The sequence below is a fragment of the Lathyrus oleraceus genome, chromosome 7 (genome assembly GCF_024323335.1).
Source record: "Lathyrus oleraceus cultivar Zhongwan6 chromosome 7, CAAS_Psat_ZW6_1.0, whole genome shotgun sequence".
Taxonomy (NCBI): Eukaryota; Viridiplantae; Streptophyta; class Magnoliopsida; order Fabales; family Fabaceae; genus Lathyrus; species Lathyrus oleraceus.
The window spans coordinates 409,372,916-409,394,959 of NC_066585.1; the positions used below are offsets into that span (position 1 = coordinate 409,372,916).

A 22,044-nucleotide genomic window follows, 5' to 3' on the forward strand; every position below is an offset into this window, starting at 1 on the left:
TCAGAACCAAATATGGCCGAGAATAAGAGAACTTCTATCTGAAGATGAACTCTGTTGGGGAATAAGAGATAAAACTCTGAATGAGGAATTAAGAAAATTGTTGGGGATGCTGGGATAAAGACCATCACATTCCTCAATAATCATCAAATTCTTCTCGGAAATTGCGAAATAAACCAACTCCAAGGAAAAGATAACCGGATCTGACTCGCGCAAAGGAGAAATTGCTGAAGTTATGCAACACAATCAAATGCCAATGGGGATCTGGAAACCGAATAAAGGTTCCGGAGTACCCAGGGTACGGTCATCTAAATCACCAACTAGGGGATACAAAACATGAGCACCTCAGCTGGGGAAAATGAATTTGCAAAGGGGACCAATCATCAACTCAACTGGAGATGAGACCCACAAACCCTACTGGGGATAAGAAATCACACGGGGAGAAACTCATCGACCAAGCTGGGGATAAATGACGAACTGTTGGGGAGGAAAAAATTACCAAACCAACTGCTTGGGGAAGACCAACAATGCTTCACACTTCAAGACTTACTTGTTCTTAGATTGTTGTTGACATTCCTTGCTGAAATCGATTATTCCAAGTTGACTGAGGCTGAATGGTGTCAGACCAGGTTCGATCAATTGAATTTGATTGAAGAGAAGAGTTTGACTGCCATGTGTCATGGTCAGTTATATCCGCAAAGAATAAAGAAAGCTTTTGATAAGAAGGTCAGACCTCACGTGTTCAGAGAAGGTGACCTTGTGCTCAAGAATATTCTATCTTTCAAACTAGATGCTAGGGGAAAATGAACTCCTAATTATGAAGGCCCGTATGTTGTTAAGAGAGCCTTTTCAGGCGACGCTTTGATTCTTACAACTATGGATGGTGAAGAGTTCACTTGTCCTGTGAATGCCGATGCAGTCAAGAAATACTTCTCCTAAAAATAAAATAACAACTCGCTAAGTTGAAAACCTGAAAAGGCGACTTGAGCAAAAATGAGTGTCTCGGAGGATTGAAAACCCGAAATGGCGATCTAGGAAAAAGTTAGAGACATAAAACATAATTTTATCCCGATAAATTGACTACCCCACCTTGGGGAAATTTATGCAAAAATTAGGGATTATGGCAAGTAACTGCATCCTGCTGATCTTCAGTCTTGAAGACATTCTTGAGCACAACCTTTGGTTCTGATTCGTCTTCAACCAAAGCCAAGAGCACAATAGATATCAAAGTTGGTAAACGGGTTAGTGATCATTGTATTCAATGTAGACCTTTTCCATGTAAATCACCATTTTTTCAACTTTTGTAAAAATCTATGGAGTCTTTTCATTTAAAGACTACCATCCTATTAAATAAAGTTGAGCTTTTACCCAATTGTTTCTACTCTTACTTATTTTAGCCAAATAGGTTTAAATTTTTATGATGATCATTTTGAAATTAATTTTTAAAGCAAAATCATGTTTCTTAAATAATAAGAGCAATCACTTTTTAAAAGCAATCGATTTCATTTAAGGAATATCAACAGCAACCCAAGAACAGGTGAGCCCTAAAATGCGAAGCACTGTCGGTTCTCCCAAGCAGTTGGTGTGAGTTTTGTATCCCCTCCAGCAGTGTTTTTGCATATCTAACCGAGTTTTATTGATTTCCCCAACTGAGTTTGTGACTGCCTCCCTTGAGTTGTAGGCATGTTGTCTCAGCAGTTTGCATTAAATCCAGCAAGATTCTTGTTTCCCCTCAAGTCTCCAGCGGATTTCATTCAGCACTGATTCTAGAGCAGTTGATTGTTCCTCTGCAAGGTTGTCTCCCATTTGATATGGTGTTGACCTAAAATTCCTCACAGAGTTGACAATTCAGATTCCCAATAGATCCGACATCTTTCCCCAGCCAGGGTTGAACCTTTGAGATGGATATTTTGCATTCATCCTTCACCTCTCTTTCTCCAGTTGATTCCCTCCTGTTGAGATTGGCTGAGTGTTGTATTGATGATTCAGATCGGTGACGTTTGTATCCTTTGTGATTGTTTTGTCAGCATAATCATCATATACATGCATATACATTCATGAATTTCATTATCACATTATTGCACTTTGTGATTCATTATTTCTATGATTCTCTGCTATGATGGTATCCTTTCCCATGCAGATTTGGTGTGTCTGTCCTCTTTCAATTGTAGAGTGTCAGCCCCTTAAGCAGAAAGAATTGAACCTTTCTCATTCCCACTGAGTTATTTCCTCGTGGATGATCATTATTTCAGTTTCCTTCTCAGTTGATTGTCTGGATAGACACACTCCCCCTGAGCTATATCCTCATTGGGTTGAGTCTTTGATTGACCGTTTCTTTCTAGATCTTATCTAGATAGATGCTTTTGGTCCCCTGAGAGTCTACTACCCAGTAACTGGTAATATTCTTCTCAATTTGCAAGTATTTCACCTTTGCCCAATACCCGACAAAAGTAACCTATTTTCCCCAGCGGATTCGTTTTCACGTTTCCCCAGGAAGGCTATCCTTGATATGTTCATCCTAACCGATGATGAATATTTTCTTCCCTTGCTTTGAGTCTATCCTTGATATGTTCATCTTAACCGGTGACAAATATTCTCTCTTTGGTATTCTACCCAGTAAATAGGTAGTTATAATCCCTATTTCTTTCCCAGAGGGTTAATCCTTGATATGTTCATCCTAACCGATGACGGGTTTCCTTCTCTTTGCAGTCTTCTGCCTAGTAACCGGTAGTTGTAAATCCTGCTTCCCCTCGGAGTCTATCCTTGATATGTTCATCTTAAATAATTACATGTATTCTCTTTTCGATATTCTATCCAGTAACTGATAGATATAATTCCTATTTCTCCCCTCAGAATTTATCCTTAATATGTTCATCTTAACCGATGACAAGTATTCTCTTTTAGGTATTCTATCCAGTAACTGATAGATGTAATCCTCACTTTTTCCAGCAGTCTATCCTTGATATGTTCATCTTAACTGATGACAAGTATTCTTCCCTTTGAGTCTATCCTTGATATGTTCATCTTAACCAATGACGGGTATTCTCTTTTCGGTATTCTATCCAGTAACTGATAGATGTAATCCCCATTTTTCCGGCAGTCTATCCTTGATATGTTCATCTTAACCGATGACATATATTCTTCCCTTTGAGTCTATACTTGATATGTTCATTTTAACTGATGACCAGTATTCTCTTTTCGGTATTCTATTCAGTAACTGATAGATGTAATCCCCACTTTTTCCTGCAGTCTATCCTTGATATGTTCATCTTAACCGATGACAGATATTCTTCCCTTTGAGTCTATCCTTGATATGTTCATCTTAACCGATGACGGGTTTTCTCTTTTCGGTATTCTATCCAGTAATTGATAGATGTAATCCCCATTTTTTCCGGCAGTCTATCCTTGATATGTTCATCTTAACCGATGACGGATATTCTTCCCTTTGAGTCTATCCTTGATATGTTCATCTTAACCAATGACGAGTATTCTCTTTTCGGTATTCTATCCAGTAACTGATAGATGTAATCCCCATTTTTTTCGGCAGTCTATCCTTGATATGTTCACTATAATCAGTGACAAATATTCTCTCTCTTTGGTCTTCTGCCCAGTAACCGGTAGTTGTAAACCCTATTTTGGCTTTTCCTCGGCATGTCATTCTTATCTAGTAACTAGTAATGAATACACCTCCTAGTTACCCTCAGTGAGTCATCCTTGATATGTTTACCCTAACTGGTAACTGATGACCTCCCTGTCATATTTGTTATCCCCTTACCCAATCGCCGGTAGTGGATAATACATTTTTGTTACTCTTATGTTGAAGATCATTTCTTCCCCTAGTTGAGTTTGAGTACGTATTTCCTCAGTGAGATCGCTGCTTCCTGCTTGAATCGAATATTTCGGTTTTGTTCTGATCTACCCGTTTCCCCCTGCTTGGATCGCGTATTTCCTCACAAAGATTACTTTTAACATTTCATATCATATGCATCATGAGGTCTCTTAGGGACCAAAATTCGTTTCTATTTTTGTTATTTAAGCCCATTCTACTGAGTCGATATGAAGATTTTAACCTTCATCTCCTCAGCTAGAACGTCCTTAAACAAGGGCAGCTGTAAGATCTTAATTTCAACCCTAAGATCCCTCATGTTATTCTCATCATATGCATTAGCATTGGGATCACAACTTGGCATCCTCCTTACCCCTCATTCATTGGGTTTGCATTAGGAGAGATCACCAAGCACATTTGATTGTATTATACTTCTTTTTTCTTTATTTTACTAACCAAAATACCAAAATTATGTCATTGTATAGTTTAACTCTTTTGTAGGTAGTGTGTATGCTCATATATGATCTATCAAGCTCATATCTAGGGTTTAAAACCCTCAGTGCAAGGAGTTCAATCAAGAATTGGTCTACATTGGCTCTAAGTTTCATATATGGATCCCCATGATCTCCACATGTTATTTTGATCAAGAAATCATCAAGAGTTTGGAGTTTGTTTGCCTTGGAAACCCTAATTCATCTAGGTATCTTATGTGACTTCTTCAACAAGTTTCTTCAACAATTGATCAAATATTTAAAGGGATATTCCAAATTTCATCATCTTATGCATATATGATCCTCCATGAGTCCCAAAAGTCAAGAGAATGTCAAGCTAGCAAGATGGTTCATGGTGGTTGACCAGAGAAACTCAACTCGTCAAAACGGGGGTTCCCTATACCCTATCTCCTACACTTTTTGTCATATGAAAATGACTCCAATAGAAAAGTTACTCTAAATGACATTCCAAACAACTTTCATGTTTATGTAAATATCTAGTTTTTCTTGTAAAGTCATTTTTTATGGTGAAATATTATAGGTCATTTTGTCTAAACCCTAATTTGGAGGTCAATTTACCAAGATCATAACTTGCTCATTTTTTATGATATGAAATCCATTCAAATTCCATGATCAATTTCAAGATGTCTAATTCAACATTTGAGTTTGTAGGAAGTGCAAATTCAACTTGAAAATGCATGTGCCAAGAGGAAACATTATAGGTCATTTTGGACCAATACCATTGAACAAGTGATTTTCCTCAACTTCTAAAATGCATAACTCCTTCATGGAAAATATAAATGAGGTCAAACTGGTGACCAAATTTAAGAGGTTTTAAAGAGCTACAAATTTTATGAAGGAACGTTTCTCATTTGAAGTCCATAGAAAAAGTTATTCAAGGCAGAAGAAGTGAACATTTGACTTAGGACTTAGAAAATTTTCAAATATCTTTGATTTCCCAAACTTACACCTCAAAGTTCATCATGATCCAAACTTCAAATGAAAAAGTGTTCAACATAAAAGTTGTTCCCCTTGATCTTACCTTTCCAAAACATCCAATATCATCTCATTTGTATCAAAATTGAAGGACTTGCGCATGGATTCATCATGGGAAGTGTTTTTGGCAAGTTTGAACTTCAAATGATCATTTGCTTTTGCATGCTTGCACATTATGAGTTCAGTAGACTTTGTGCATGATTTGGAGTTGGATTACATCACTCTCAAGGCCTAAATGATTGCCCATGCACCCATGCAAGTGAATTACTATTTTTGTCAAATTTTCAAGTGGTGCAAATATCAAACACAATGCCTATTTAAACAAGCTTAAGGCTTCAAATTCATCACCAACACCTTGCCTAAGCTTTGCTAGACCTCTGCAAACCCTCACTGCCATAGAATTTTTTGATATTTCTTTGTAATCGAGCTTGAACTTCACCATCTGTTTGTAAGTTCAAACTCCAGAAATTCACTTCCATTTTCAGTTCATTTGGTTCCTGAAAGCAAGAGGAGGAGAAAGCAATCAAATCCAGATCAAGATCAAGTCAAATTATATCAACTCGAAGGTGAATTTTCAGAAACTTCCACTCTTCAATTCTCTCTTATTTCTCCATTATTCTTGTTGATTTTTGGTTGTCTGAAGTCCTATCAATGTAGGCAACAAGATTGAGTTGCTTTGAGGTCAAATCGAAGCAACTCAGATCATGATCCTAAAAATTCAACTCCCTATATCTTTTCATATACTTGGAGTTAGACAAAATTGAGGCCATATTCATGCTCCTGAGCATTTTTTCTTAAAATCCATGTCTTGCTTTTTCATTTTGGTGATGGTTGAAGGTGGACCAGTTCGGTGAGGTACACCGGAGAAGAAGACCGGAGCTCTGGCTCCGGCGATGTGTTGGCAAGCTTCCCAACCACAGGATCCATTCAATTTGTTCTAATCTTGAGCGTTGGTTGTGATTACCACGCGTGCTACGCTGTTGACTGATGACCACATGGAACGTGCGCTTTGGACCATTTGATCTTCCACTTCAATTAATGAGGGAGATCAGATGGTCCACGTATTTTGTAATTTCTGAATTTACATTTTGTTTACTTTATTTTCATTAATTCATATTAATTTTAATATTGATCCAAAAAATATGGGACTTTCACCAAAAAATTTCAAAAAAATTTCTCTTTAATTTCCTGAATTTAAATCATTTTTTGGATCAATATTAATCTTTTTCATGATTTAATTGTTTTTGTGCATATTTTTAATTGTTTAAAAATACTTCTGACTTTTCAAAAATAGTGAAATTTTTTCTCCAAGGTCCTTTGACATTGTTTGACCTATGATAAATCTCTTGGCCATTTATTTGGTGTTTTGAAGAGGTTTTAGGTTTTTGATCAAATATAATTTAATTTAATGAACTTTTAATTGGTTTTTAATTTGGTTAATTGAAAATAAATTGTGTTGAGCCATTTTTATTGACTTGTGGAGTTTGACTATGTGTTTGGGCCTTGGTCAAGGTTGCTTTGACTTTTGTTGGACTAAAATCATTGGATTTAGGAGATTGAAGAAATGTATCTTTCATCTCCCAAAATGAATGAATGATTTTAATTTGATAAAATTCCTCCCATGACCAATTTGTGTTTGTCTTATTTCCCCTCTCTCTTCATCTTCAACCCCTTTCTATTCCACTCCTCTCATTGGCCAATGACATCTCAATATCCTAAGACTAATTGGTTCACGAACCAATACAAGTATGAATGAGATTAGGTCCATCCTTTGATCATTTTCTTTTTGTGTGTGGTATGTTTTAGGAGTATGGTTCATTATACCATATCTCTAACATGCATTAACACCAAAATCTTTATTCCCCGACCTCAGATAGTTGTGACTTCTACATAAGTCCAATTACGATTGCTTAACACAACGCTAAATTTTGACACAAAAGGCATAACATTCTAGTAAGTGGGATTGTAAGTCTCCCCCCTTTCATGGTATTGTGTGGAAACTTGGCCTTTTTTCCTTCCTTTGGAAGATGTCTTGGTTCAAGGATCCATGCTTGTGAATAGAGGGTTGAGTGTTCTCCAAAGAATGACTTAAACAAAAAAAAGAAAAACTCCACTAGCTTCTAATCAACTAACATTTGACTAACTTTTAATTTTAAGTCATTTACTTTGTGCAATTTAAATTCAAGTCATTTATCATTTGTCATTATACATACCATTTAACTTGTTTATTTTAATGTCATTTTCTCTTTGCTCACTTGAGCCATGAATTGTGTTTGTATATACTTGTTTGTGTATCTTATTTGTGATTGTGGTCTTAGGACCTTAAAGTACATAATAAACAACAAAAACCCTAAAAAATATTTGTGTGGACTGTTGGATTGTGATATGAGCTTTGGATTTAGAATTAGGCAACACTCCCTATGTAAAAGGACCTGGCGAATGCCAAATTTTCTGAAACCAAGTCATTGTGAAGTGAGCTTTCATCTGATGTAAGTATTGAGATCCCTCTGAGTTCATCTGCTACATGGTCTGGATGCAAACATTACTTTGAACCTGTGTCTAATGCCTTATTCTGAGCCATTCAAGGAGTATGTCATATGATACGTGGGGGCTTAAGAAAAAGACTATGGAGTTCCTAGCTTGGATGTGGCTATCTTTGTTTGATGCCTTGCTCTTCATCTCGCTACTTATGTATTGATATTGCTTGATTTTAAAGTCCAAGGGAAAAATGGGTTTCTATATGACATTCTTGTCTATTGGATTGCATCCCATTGGTCATATCTTTTCAACTCTTAACTTTTAAATTCTTGATTAGGATTAGTCTCTTCATCTCCTCCCACTTCTTAAATTTCAAATCTCTCCCCCCTTTTTTAAAATCTTATTTGCTTGTGATTTCTAAACTTAGACTTTATTGCAAACTAGAAACTTTGACCTTATGCCATTGCATTTTTAAACTCTTTTCTTAAATCAAACTTGTGAATAAATCTAATCATATTGACTTAAAATTTCAAAAGACAAAAAGAACTAACACTAATTCAAACTCTTTTAGGCCCTTTGGTGCCTTTCTTAAACTTAAATTTTTGTTAAAAGCAATTCACTCACTTTGAAATTGATACCACGAACTACGAGGTTTTGATCCCTCATTTTTATGTTGGTACGTAGGCACAAGTCTGAAGGTCTTGTCAAACACAAAAATATAATTAATGAATTCTTTTCTCATCCCCACACTCTATTTATTGCAAACATCTTTTATACCAAAACACATACACACATAAAAAAGGACTCCCTAGGAGTACCTAGGACACTTTGGGTGCTAACACCTTCCCTCTATGTAACCAAACCCCTTACCTGTAATCCATGAAATTTTATTAGTTTTGATTTGAAAACTTCTTATCTTTGGGTTTTGTTCGTACTTTTCCCTTTTCCTTTGGAAATAATAAAAGCGCGGTGGCGGCTCTGGTTTTATTAATGTTAAGTTTATCCATAGCTTAATGGTCATGAATTTACTGCTACACCCATAATGCAAGCTTCATACTCAACTATATTGTTTGTACATTTGAAGGTTAATCTAGCTGTAAACGGAAAATAAGTACCTTGAGGAGTAATAATCACTTCCCTAATGCCATTACCATATGAATTAATAGTTCCCTCAAATACCATGCCTCAACGGGAACCAGGTTCTGGCCCTTCTTCAAGCAATGGTTCATCACAATCTTTCATCTTCTAGTACACAATCTCTTCTTCAGGAAAAGCATACTGCACTGACTGATAATCTTCAATAGGTTGGTAATCCAAATGGTCAGCCAAGACACTACCTTTAATCGCATTTTGAGATCGGTATTCAATATCATACTCAGATAATAACATACGCCAACGGGAGATCCTCCCAGTTAAAGCAGGCTTCTCAAAAATGTACTTGATTGGATCCATTTTGGATATCAACCTAGCAGCCCAATCCAATGCGCATCATGTTTTCTCAAGCATAGAATATCGAGTCTCACAATCGGTGAACTTCTTACCGAGGTAGTAAATTGCATATTCTTTCTTTCCAAATTTATCTTGCTGACCAAGAACACAACCCATACTCTCTTCAAGCATAGTCGAATACATGATCAACGGTCTTCCTTCAACAGGCAGAGACAGAATTGGAAGCTCAAGAAAATATTCTTTGATACTATCAAAAACTTTCTCGCAATCCTCGGTCTAATCATAAGACTGATCTTTCCGAAGAAGCTTGAATATAGGTGCACATGTAGTAGTCATATGTGATATAAATCTTGAGATATAGTTCAAGCGACCGAGAAAACCTCTGACTTGCTTCTCAGTTTTGGTCGCAGGCATATCTTGTATTGCTTTGACCTTGGTAGGATCAACTTCAATACCCTTCTCACTGAGAATGAAGCCCAACAACTTACCAGAACGAACACCAAAAGTACACTTATTGGGATTCAAGTGGAGTTTGTACTTCCTTAAACGCTGGAGTAACTTCAACAAATGTTCAACATGTCCTTCTTCATCACTTGATTTGGCAATCATGTCATAAACATAGACTTCAATCTCTCTATGCATCATATCATGAAAAAGAGTGGTCATAGCTCTCTGGTACGTTGCACCAGCATTCTTTAAACCGAAAGGCATCACTCTATAACATAATGTTCCCCAGGGTGTAATGAATATGGTCTTCTCCATATCTTCAGGTGCCATCTTGATTTGATTATAACCGGAAAATCCGTCCATAAACGAAAAGACTTTGAATTTAGCTGTATCGTCTACCAACATATCAATGTGTGACAGAGGGAAATCATCTTTCAGACTAGCTTTGTTCAAATCTCTATAATCAACACACATACAGACTTTTCCATCCTTCTTCGGAACATACATAATATTGGCCACCCACTACGGATATTCAGAGGTAACAAGAAAATCAACATCAATCAATTTCTGCATTTCCTCTTTGATCTTCACTGCCATATCAGGATGAGTCCTCCTCAACTTCTGCTTGATCAGCGGGCATTCTGGCTTCAACGACAATCTATTCTCGACAATCTCAGAATTCAAACCAGGAATATCTTGATAGGACCAAGCAAACACATCTGAATATTGTCAAAGAAGATTAATCAACCCCTTCTTAGCCTCCGGACACGGTTAAGACCCAATCTTGACTTCCTTCACATCATCTTCGGAACCCAAGTTGACCAACTCAATCTGCTCTTCGAACAGCTGAATGGTTTTCTCCTCGTGCTTAAGTAGACGAGATAACTCATCAGATACTTCTTCACCAGTCTCTTCCTCAGCCTCAAACACAGGGAAATAAAAGTTTGGAGTGAGAGTAGGATCATTGTATTCAATGGGTTTGGGAACCAACCTACATAATGATTTGATATTTTGATTTTAGAGAAGTGAATTATGACCAAATATTATGCAGATGGACAATTATTATTTATTTATTTATGTTTTTTGTGATTAACATTTTTAGAAAGGGAAAAAGTAAAAATAAAACATCATAGATGTGGATCAAATAGAATTTCATTTTATTAATGATAATTGAAAATGCCTAACAATGTTCACTTCTCCCTTAGGCATAGAAGAAGGATTTTTCTTAAAACATGAAAACAAATTACTTAGAGCGGTGAACGATAACAGGAATATCGACAACAACTCAATTGTTGCAAGTCTTGCCATGTGTCACAAAGTTGGCGCAATCTTTGTCTTCATCACCCTTGATTACAGCAGCTGAGTGTTGTTCATTACCATGAATGAAACCTCAACTGCGGAAACTCGGTTGCACTTCTTCAGCTCTGGTGTTGAACAACCCTTGTTGAAATCCCAACCCGGCCCTATTCTTATTTTCAGCAATTTCTACCATGCGGCCCCACTGATCAGTGTTGCTTGACTCAATAGCCTTCTTAGCATCCTTGAAAGAAGACATGGGTGCCCCAGTTTTCTTCACTTCATCAATAAAAAAGGATTGGAACTAAGTTCCAACCTCCTCCTCAGCTTCAACATATGTAAAGGATGACATATGTCTCACCAATAATGGCTTCTCTCCCCACCAACAACGATAAGCTTGTCGTTCTTCACAAATTTAAGCTTCTGGTGTAAAATGGATGTCACAGCTCCAACCTCATGAATCCATGGCCTTCCCAATAAGCAACCATAGGCCGGGTGGATATCCATTACTTGAAAAGTAATCTGAAAATCACTCGGACCTATCTTGACTGGAAGGTCCACTTTTCCGATGACGTTTTTTCGAGAACCATCAAATGCTTTAACAATCACGCCACTATACCTCATTGGGGCGCCTTGATAGGATAACCTAGACAGAGTTGATTTCGGGAGTATATTAAAGAGAAGAATCGGTATCAACCAGCATATTGGACAACACATCCTCCTTGTAGTTCATCGAAATATGGAGCGCCAGATTGTGATTTCTGCCTTCCTCAGGAAGCTCTTCATCACAAAAGCTCAGATTGTTACAAGAATTAATGTTAGCCACAATGTGGTCAAAATGATTCATAATAACGTCATGCTCAACGTAGGATTTCTCTAACACTTTTTTCAATGCTTCTCTTTGCGCTTCCGAATTCATCAACAGAGACAACACCAAAATCTTCGACGGAGTTTGGAGCAACTGCTCCACCATATTAAACTCACTTTTCTTGATTAATCGTATTACCTCATCATCATCATTAGGCTTTAGCTCGCTGGATTCACCAGACTGACAAACTGGAGCACTAACCGAATTCACCACAGGTACATTCACCTTCTTACTGGCTGAAACATTCTCTACTTCCTTTGGAACAATTGGGCCAAATACATGACCACTACGAGTCACCTTCGTAATATCATCTATATTCACAACAGAATTTTTCATAGGCAATGGAACCTCTTGACCATTCTCCATCATGGTGGCATTATACTGATAAGAAACAACTTTATCGGATGCATATGGGACAGGGCATGCTAACCGTATTACTAACAACAATACCGATCTATTAACGTTGTTGCTGCTGCTACTATCAATTGAATTACTACCCGCTTAGGGGTCTTACACACTGGTACTATCACACTAATATCATCTACCTCTCTTGACTGACAAACTTGGATAAGCCCTTCATCCATCAATCTCTGAATATCCCTCTTGATAATGGCACATCCTCGAGGGTTCACACTGCATACCACACAACCATCATGGTCATGTTCAGAATCACTGACCGAACATATATCTCTATGAATTGCAACAAAAGATTGTCTGATATGGCGAACATCATAAACCTTATATTCTCCAGGACAACCATCTACCATGCTAACAGAAGAGTTACCATGGGCGGGCAACATATTGGCTTTTACATTCGGCGCACGATCCTCAAAGGACACCATCCCACTCTTCACAAGTTTCTGTACCTCATACTTCAATGGGTAATAGTTCTCAATATCATGGCCGAGAGCTCCTTGATGAAAGGCATAGCGGAGTTCAGACTTATACCACACTACGCCAAAAATGACTTTTAACAGCGCATCTTAGACAGCGCTTTTAAAAGAAAGCGCTGTCTAAGGTTAAAATTAAAATAAAACACGGAAAATGTTCCAAAAAAATAATGAAAGCGCTGTCTAAGGGGGGGTCTTAGACAGCGCTTTTAGGCTGAAAAAAAAAATGAAAAAAAAAGTATAAAGGAGAAAAAGTGTGATAAACCAAAATTCGCATGCTACGCACGTGTATCTTTCTTCCCAAAGCGCTCTGTTCTGAACTTGAGCAACATCATTTTCACATCAACAAACCATGGCATTCTTGTTGAGCAAATCAACCCTAGCTTCTCATTTTCGATCCACATCTCAGGTATTCATTCTATTCAAATTACACATCGAATCCTAATCATTTTCCATTTCATAATAACTTGGAATTTTGTTTTTTTCATCTCTGATTCATTATTGTCTTAAATCGAAAGCAGAAAATCGAAGATCCCGTTTCCCTCTCGCGCCGTCAGTTCCATGTTGAACCCGGGACTCGTGAAAAAGCTGTAAGCTTCTACTTTTCCATTTTTTACCTAATTTTCTCTCGATTTAGGGCTTCTAGATTACGGATTTCATTATAAATTACTTCGATTTAACCTTATATTAACCCAAATAATTTGTTGATTTTTTTATGTATATCACTTAGTAGGCATCATTTTTGTGATTTCTTTTATTTGCTGCAGCTCTTGGCAGAAGATTCAGCTCTCAAGCCATTCAAATCATATAAGCAGAGTGTAAAAAAGCTCCGGAAAATTGGGGATGTTTTAACTATTGTTGTTGTTGCAGGTATGCTATCTTCTAATCCTTCTTTTGATAAAATAAATGCGGGTTTAGGGATGTGTAGCACGGATACCTCGAACACAACCCCGACACTGACACGGTGACACCGGTAATAATTTGAAAATTTGGATAAATTAAACTTAATCACAAGTGTCGGTGCAAGTGTTCCACACGGACACGAACACTGACACATCTTTTTCAGAGGTGTCGGTGCTACATAGATGACAGAAAATTAGATGATTTTGATGTGAAGTGATGAAACCATGGCTTTGGTTTGTCATTAAAGTTTTCTCAAGGAGTCTGAAATCTGAAGCTAAAACATTTGAATGGGCCAAGGTTATTAATGGTGTATGGCATTTGATGGCCAAATAAGATGTTTGACATTAGCAAAATCCTTAGGGATTTGGAAATCCAGTATGCTTCTGTAGTTTAATTGTTAATACAAGATTACTTCAAAAATAATTGGGGTTACCGAATCTCATAGATTATTAAAATTACACTATTTGGATATTTTTCTAAAAATAATGCATTGCGGGGGATGTGATTCTCTTTAATCCCGAGGGTGCATTCTTGATACATGATATTATCACAGCCAGTTTATGATTGAATCAATTGGTCATTTTTCTTACCAGGTATATGGTTCCTTTTTACATCAATAATTTCCTCATATTTTAGCAGCTTCATTAGTCACCAATATAATCACTTCCATAATTGTTGAAATTCTTAACTGTACATCTCGTTGGTTTTGAAGCTCTACAATTGGAGGAAATAGCTTCCAGATTCTTATGTCAACATGTCAAAATTGGTCAAACTGTAAGTCAATTTTGTAATCCCTTGTTCATAAATAGATTTTGCATGCTTTTTCCGGTTGAAGGAATGAATCTGAAGTTCTATTCTAGGCCCTTTATCTTAATTTTTAAGGTGTGAACTGTGAAGTATCAATTTGGGTTACCATGCGGATAATGTATTTTAGTAACAACCATATGAACCATGCATTTTTATTAATTAGTTCCCAATACTTTTCGTCAGTGGCTGCATGCTTTGTAATTTGTATATGACTAACTGGGAAAGAACAATTGGATGAAGGACCAACTATAGAAAAATTAAATCTCCACTTGAATAGTTTAATGATATATTCTTTAGTATATATAAAGACCCATTCTTTAGTTATGTGGAACTAAATTTAGCTTCTTTAAACAATTTTCTTTTAAGTTGTTGATTTTTGTATTTCTATAATTTTTTTATATTAATACAGAGATATAACGTGCTTTATGGATTTCTTTGCAGATTAGTTACTACTTCTGCTAGACAATCACAGGATGCATGGGGTTCAGCAGACTGGACTGAAGTCGAGGTAGCTATATACTATTACTACCAATCATGTATACAATTACTTTATGCATCACCGTTTTTAGGATAATCGCTTAATTAGCCTGTTTTATCCAAACAGGATCGGTAACCACTTATTCAATAACTCTATATTATATGGGACTTATTTGCATTTGGATGTCTGTCTTGAAGCTATTTGCATTATCAGCATTTCTTTTCTTTGTAAAAATAGAATTTTGAGTAGATAAGGGGATAAGTTCAACACACATTGTTTCCTTTGGGATATCTTGACCAACTTATTATTAAAGTAAGCTGAAACAACTTATGAGATAGTCATCAAATTTCAGATGATTCTATCTTTTTGAGAGCGTGTCACTCACTCACTAACTTTTCTATTCACAAATAATTTCAGGGATCATGGATTCTCAAACCCAAAAGCTCCAAACCCAATTTTGTTGTACATTTTGTGGGAGGTATATTTGTAGGAGCTGCACCTCAGCTTACCTACCGCTGGTTCCTTGAGCGCCTAGCAGAAAAGTAAGTCCATGTGGTATGATTATTACTTGTGTGCTTATTGAAGGCTTTTTTTTTTCCTTTTCTTTTTTAAATGCATATATTGATTTGTTAGAGTAGAATCTTTGAATGAACGCTGAACTTTGTTCTAGGAAATATTTCATATCAGGATCATTTGAGTCTCATATATCTAGGATCTGTAGTTGAAAAAATAGCTAACTTTAAAACCATTTGTTACTAGGGGTGTATTGGTCATTGCAACTCCATATGCCAGTGGGTTTGATCACTTCTTCATTGCAGATGAAGTGCAGTTTAAATTTGACCGGTGCTACCGCACACTACAAGAAACAGTAAGCCTCATCTCATTATCCAAGGGATGGCTTCTTTGTTTTTTTTAATTTTCAAACAATTCATTAGAAGTACTCATTGTTTCAGGTCAAAGAGCTTCCTATTTTTGGTGTTGGCCATTCTCTGGGATCGCTTGTCCACCTCCTGATTGGTATATTCATAATCTTCTGTTACACTTGATTGTAAAAAGTAAATTGATTTGTAGATACTGAATTGCATTTGCTATTTAACCAGGGTCAAGATATGCAGTGCAAAGATCTGGAAATGTTCTCATGGCATTCAATAACAAGGTATTCATCCAGCAATCAACGAAATATAGCGCTGTCTAAGCCCCCCCCTTAGACAGCGCTTTGGGCAAAAGCGCTGTCTAAGCCCCCCCCCCCCCCCTTAGACAGCGCTTTTGCCTAAAGCGCTGTCTAAGGTATACCTAAAAAAATTAAAATAGGGGGGCTTAGACAGCGCTTTTGCCTAAAGCGCTGTCTAATCCCCCCCCCCCCCTTAGACAGCGCTTTTGCCAAAAGCGCTGTCTAAGGTATACCTAAAAAAATTAAAATAGGGGGGCTTAGACAGCGCTTTTGCCCAAAGCGCTGTCTAAGGGGGGGGGGCTTAGACAGCGCTTTTAAGATTTAAACAAGCGCTGTCTAAACCTTTAGCAGCGGAGGCTTAGACAGCGCTTTAAAGCGCTGTCTAAGGCTAAAAAAAGCGCTGTCTAAGGTCTTGTTTGGCGTAGTGCCACCATGGAAGTGGCTCGGGAATTTGAGGTGGATTTCTTGGTTGAAGTAGGTTCTTGAGAACCAAAGATGGGTAGAGTTCGGCGTATGACATAGGAATAGGGTCAAAAGAGACCTTCTTCCTCTCGAAGTTTTATTGTTGATTATTGTTGTTGTTGTTGTTGGTTATTTGTTGCGGTTGTTGTTGACGTTGTTGTTGAATTGGCACTGGTTGATTGTTGGAATTGTTTGAAAATACTGGAATTACTGATGAAACTTGATGTTGATGCTGACGTAGTTGAGGGTTTCTTCTGACATGAGGCCTCCTCTGCCTCCCCACGAACACTACATTGGTTTCCCCTTCCTTCTTTTTGGAAAAACCACTTCCATACTTCTTACTGGACGACACCTCTTACTTAGACAAACTTCCCTCACGAACTCCTTCTTCTAACCTCATCCCCATGTTTACCATCTCAGTAAAGTCACTGGGGGAACTGGAAATCATGCGCTCTTAATAAAACGAACTCAGGGTCTTCAGAAAAATCTTCGTCATCTCCTTCTCTTCCAATGGAGGATTAATCTGAGCAGCAAGTTCCCTCCATCTTTGAGTGTATTCTTTAAACGTCTCCTTATCCTTCTGATACATAGACCTCAGTTGGTCTCTATCAGGCACCATATCCACATTATACTTATACTGTTTAACAAAAGCTTCTCCCAAATTGTTGAACATGCGAACACTTGCACTGTCTAGCCCCATATACCATCTCAGAGCAGCACCAGTCAAACTGGCTTGAAAGTAGTGAATCAATCACTGATCATTATTAGTTTGAGTTGAAATCTTTCTGGAATACATAAGAAGGTGGCTAAGTGGACAAGTGTTTCCCTTATACTTTTCAAAGTCACGGACTTTGAATTTAATCAGGATCTTTGAATTTGGTACCAGGCAAAGTTCAATAACACTTTTCCCAAACATGTCCTTTCCTCTCAACATTTTCAATTCCTTTCGCAGCTTGAGGAACTGATCCTTAATTTCATCCATTTTCTCGTAAACATCTGGGCCCTCAGGTGGCTTAGAATGGTAGATGGTGTCCTCAACACGAGGTAAGGTATGAACAACTGGAGGTGGCACAAACATGACCAGGCTAGATGCCGCCATAGAAGCAAATGTGGGTGCAAACCCTTCAGGCATGAAATTTGGTGGCATCCCCCACGGGAATCCAGTAGGCATAGTTGGACCGGATTGAGTAGCAGCAACAAGCATGGTCGAGGTAGCAACCTCGGAAATGACAGTCCTCTAGGGAGGAGTTGCGGGAGTTGGTGAAGACTGATTCTACGCAACAAGAATAGACTCCATCATGGCAGTCAGCCGAGCAATATCATCCTTCAGCTCTCTGTTCTCTTGTTCCAAATGCTCCATAATTCCAGGTTAATTAACATGAGTGTGGTATCGGTGAGTCAGCTTGGCTGAAGCACAGAAGAATAACTGATAAGACATCTAGCAGAAGAAAACCTGTTATGCAGATGATGCATGAAATGCAATGTTTTTGTGTATTTTTAATTTCAAGGAACATATTGTGTTATTTGCAAATATATAATAATAATAACAATTTGATTGACCAGAAAAATCTCTTTTATTCATAAATTTTGGAAAGATTACACTGAGTATGATTTCAGAAACCAAAGTACAAATACAAGAGAAAATGAAACTAATCATCCTAAGGATCCCCTAACAACGGTGTCAGATGATCTGGCTGTAGGCGCGTACTTCCTTCGGATGCGTTGAATCTCGGTCTCAAAAGATGTCTTCATCTAAGCCTTCTCAAGGACAAGCTGATCACAATTTTCTTCCAAGCACCGGAAGGCTGAGGCATACTAGAGGAAGATGAACCCTCTGGCTCTCTCTGTCTCTTCACTGCTCGGTCTTCAAGAAGTTCAATAAGTGCGTCTTTGTCCTTTGACTCAAGCTGCAACTCCTCATGCTTTCGGCTTAAAGCATGGAACCTATCTTCCCATATATCTCTCTCTTGCTTCATCTTGGCGAGTGCGTCTTCCAAATCCTCTACATCTTGATTAGGGAGAGTTAATCGCTCAGCCACAACCAAAGACATAGGTCTCTCAAATGCATATGACATCTTCAATTCCAAAACTCTCTTCTTCACCCAAGTAGTATAAGCTTCCAAAACTACACAGTTGCACGGACCAAGCTCAGATCTTCCTTTCCTATGCACATTATGCCAAGCATGTATCACCTTCTGCTTCAAATGTTGGGGATCTTTACTCTCTTGATAAAAAATACCTTCTAACTTAGTGTTATTAGGTATGTCTCTCAGGGGGAACCTAAGTTGACGACGAGCCAAAGCAGGGTTGTAGTTGATTCCTCCTTGTGTACCAATGAGAGGCACATTAGAGAATTCACCACAACTATCAATAATATCCAAGTTACCCAAGAGAGAATCATACCAAAGAATATCATCATTAGTGAGAGACATAAGTCTCTGAGACCACCGTAGACATTGCTTGTTCTCCATGAAAGCAGGCGTCTGAGGCAAGTGCGAAATAAACTACTTGTACATAAGAGGAACACATCACACAATAATTCCACCACCTTTAGAAATCCTCAGATGCAAAGATAAGTACATATCACCCAACATAGTAGGCACAGGATTCCCAATCAAAGAGATTCTAATGGTGTTAACATCAACAAAACCATCAATCTTAGGGAACAAAGCTAAACCGTAGATGAGCAACACAAAGATGGCTTCAAAAGTGTCCATACTACCGGCTTGAGCAAACACAATAACTTTCCATATGAGAAACTCAGAAGTCAACCCAAAAGTCCTCTTTTCTTCACCCAATGAGCCTCAATCTCAGACTTCTTCAGATCAAGAGCTTTAGCTATAAGATGAGACCTGGGAATCTCCTCCAATCCATTAAAAAGCACCTTGTCAGAAATAGTTATTCCCAAGAGATGGGCATACTCCTCTAATGTAAGCATAAGCTGATAATCAGGAAAAGTGAAGCAATGGTAGAGAGGATCATAAAACTGAACCAACACACTAAAGAATCCTTTAACCACATCAGTAGATAACACAGATAAAAGCTTCCCATGACGTTGCTTGAAGTCCAAGAGATCTAATATAAAGGATGACAACTTCCTTAGCTCTTTCAAATCAGGACATCTGGAACTGTACTTCTTAGTGTTCCTTCATCCACAATCCATGGTCTGAAAATATTTTCAAATAAGACCTTAGTCCCTTGAAGTTATTTTTCGTGTGATGAATGTTACGATGCGCATGAATGCATGAATGCAACAATCACAAATAAGGGACCACACACAAGGCAAACAAACAAAGGTCAAGGGATGATTCAAGTAATTGTCAAGATCAATCATCCATTTTGGTGGATTATGATTTTCACCTTATCAACATCCAAGTTCCATTGATATTGGTAAGACTTGATTGGATCAACCAAGAATCAAAGGGTTTGTTATGAGTCACGAGCATGGAGTCATGTTAAGAACCATCCCAAAGGAGTGTACTAAGGATAAAAACCTGTAGATCATGTTCTAAAAAGTTCCCAGAGTCTTAATTCAATCTATCGGATATCATAGGTTAGGATGACTGACTCATCAACCCATAATTTTCTCAAGAGAAACTCGTCTGAGTGTAGTATCGCGTAACAATTGTTATTAAGTCTACACCTGAACAGTCTCCGCACTACGTCCTAAATAGGCCAAGTTGGGTTAAATGTTCTACAGTCCTCAGCTTCTCGGACCCCAAATCAGAGAAAGTAATGCCTAACCACAAATAACTTATGTGACATCAGTAGCTCCAAAATGGCTTCCACTGAGTAGATGGGTCTTAAGCCAACTTGTTAAGGACTACTCCACACAAGTCGAAGATGACTATACCATCCTCCTATCTTAATTGCACTCAAGTTCGGGTTAGAACTTATCTCACCACTCAGAGATCATCAAGCATAACAAGCAGATTATATCACACAAAATAAATATATAAACATCAAATATACAATTATATACACATACAAAAAGTAGGCTAAACCCACTGAGGACTACTCCCCAGCAGAGTCGCCACCTAATTTCTGTAGCGGTAAATTCACGACCATCAAGCTATGGATAAACTTGACGTCAATAAAACCAGAGTCGCCACCCCACTTTTATTTTTTCCAAATGAAAAGGGAAAAGTACGAATAAAACCCAAAGATAAGAAGTTTTCAAATCAAAACTAATAAAATGCCAGAGATTACAGGTAAGGGGGTTGGTTACACAGAGGGAAGGTGTTAGCACCCAAAGTGTCCTAGGTATTCCTGGGGATCCCTTTTTTATATGTGTATGTGTTTTGGTATAAAGGATGTTTGAAACAAATAAAGTGTAGAGATGAGAAAAGAATTCATTAATTATATTTTTGTGTTTTACAAGACCTTCGTTCTTGTGTCTACGTACCAACATAAAAATGCGGGATTAAAACTTCGTAGTTCGTGGTAAAAATTTCAAAATGAGTGGATTGCTTTTAGTCAAAAGTTAAGTTTAAAATAGGCCCAAAAGGCCCAAAAGTTTTAATGAGTGTTAGTTCTTTTTGTCTTTTTAAATTTTAAGTCAATATGGTTAAGTTCATTTACAAGTTTGATTTAAGAAAAGAGTTAAAAATGCAATGTCATAAGGCCAAAGTTTCTATTTTGAAATAAGGTCTAAGTTTGAAATCACAAGCAAAGAAGATTTTAAAAAGGGGGCAGAGATTTTGAAATTTAAGAAATGGGAGGAGATGAAGAGGCTAATCCTAAGAATAAAATTAAAAGTTAAGAGTTGAAAAGATCCGATCAATGGGATGCAATCCAACAGACAAGAATGTCATATAGAAAACCCATTTTTCCTTTGGACTTTGAATCAAGCAAAAATCAGCAAGCAATTAGCAATATGAAGAGCAAGGCATCAAATAAATATAGCCACATCCAAGCAAGCAAATCCCATAGCTAACAGTCTCCTTTGCCTTCTTATGCACCAGATGAAATACTCCTTGATTAACTCAGAATAAGACATTAGACATATGTTCAAAGTAACAGTTGCATCAAGACCATGTAGCAGATGAATTCATGTGGATCCCAATACTTGCATCAGATGAAATCTCAAATCACAATAACTTGGTCTTAGAAATGTTGGCATTGGCCAAGTCCTTTTGCATATGGAATGTTGCCTAATTCTAAGTCCAAAAGTTCAGATCAAACTCAACAGTCCACACACACATATTTTAGCATTTTTGTTGTTTATTAAGTATTTTAAGGTCCTAAGACCATAAACACAAATAAAATACACAAGCATATATATACAATCACAATATATGGCTCAAATGAGCAAAGTGAAAATGGCATAAACATAAACAAGTTAAATGATATGTAAAATGATAAATGAAATGGTAAATGACTTGAATTTAAATTGCATAAAAGTAAATGACTTGAAAAATAAAAGCAATGTTAATACAAGTTAGTCAAATGTTAGTTGGTTAGATGTTAGTGATGTTTTGCCTTT

The 22,044-nt window shown here is 37.4% G+C and overlaps 2 protein-coding genes across 2 annotated transcripts; both read left to right on the plus strand.

Annotated features, from left to right (window-relative positions):
- The first annotated feature begins 12,999 nt into the window (after nucleotides 1-12,999).
- LOC127104079 (succinate dehydrogenase subunit 7B, mitochondrial-like) lies at nucleotides 13,000-13,706 on the plus strand. The gene is made up of 3 exons (XM_051041292.1): nucleotides 13,000-13,147; nucleotides 13,260-13,328; nucleotides 13,506-13,706. Exons 1-3 carry the CDS (start codon nucleotides 13,091-13,093, stop codon nucleotides 13,704-13,706), a joined length of 327 nt encoding a protein of 108 aa, XP_050897249.1. The 5' UTR covers nucleotides 13,000-13,090.
- Nucleotides 13,707-13,865: 159 nt separating this feature from the next.
- LOC127104080 (uncharacterized) lies at nucleotides 13,866-16,121 on the plus strand. The gene is made up of 6 exons (XM_051041293.1): nucleotides 13,866-13,874; nucleotides 14,858-14,956; nucleotides 15,344-15,468; nucleotides 15,686-15,794; nucleotides 15,880-15,943; nucleotides 16,027-16,121. Exons 1-6 carry the CDS (start codon nucleotides 13,866-13,868, stop codon nucleotides 16,119-16,121), a joined length of 501 nt encoding a protein of 166 aa, XP_050897250.1.
- The last annotated feature ends 5,923 nt before the right edge of the window (nucleotides 16,122-22,044 follow it).

What these genes read in the sequence shown, in the direction of transcription:
- LOC127104080 (XM_051041293.1), top strand. An exon ending in CAGACTGGACTGAAGTCGAG is followed by an intron (nt 14,957 to 15,343) that starts GTAGCTATATAC and finishes AAATAATTTCAG; the next exon opens with GGATCATGGATTCTCAAACC. An exon ending in GCTTGTCCACCTCCTGATTG is followed by an intron (nt 15,944 to 16,026) that starts GTATATTCATAA and finishes CTATTTAACCAG; the next exon opens with GGTCAAGATATGCAGTGCAA.
- LOC127104079 (XM_051041292.1), top strand. Translation starts at nt 13,091, where the DNA reads ATGGCATTCTTGTTGAGCAAATCAACCCTAGCTTCTCATTTTCGATCC. An exon ending in ATTTTCGATCCACATCTCAG is followed by an intron (nt 13,148 to 13,259) that starts GTATTCATTCTA and finishes AATCGAAAGCAG; the next exon opens with AAAATCGAAGATCCCGTTTC. An exon ending in CCGGGACTCGTGAAAAAGCT is followed by an intron (nt 13,329 to 13,505) that starts GTAAGCTTCTAC and finishes TATTTGCTGCAG; the next exon opens with CTCTTGGCAGAAGATTCAGC.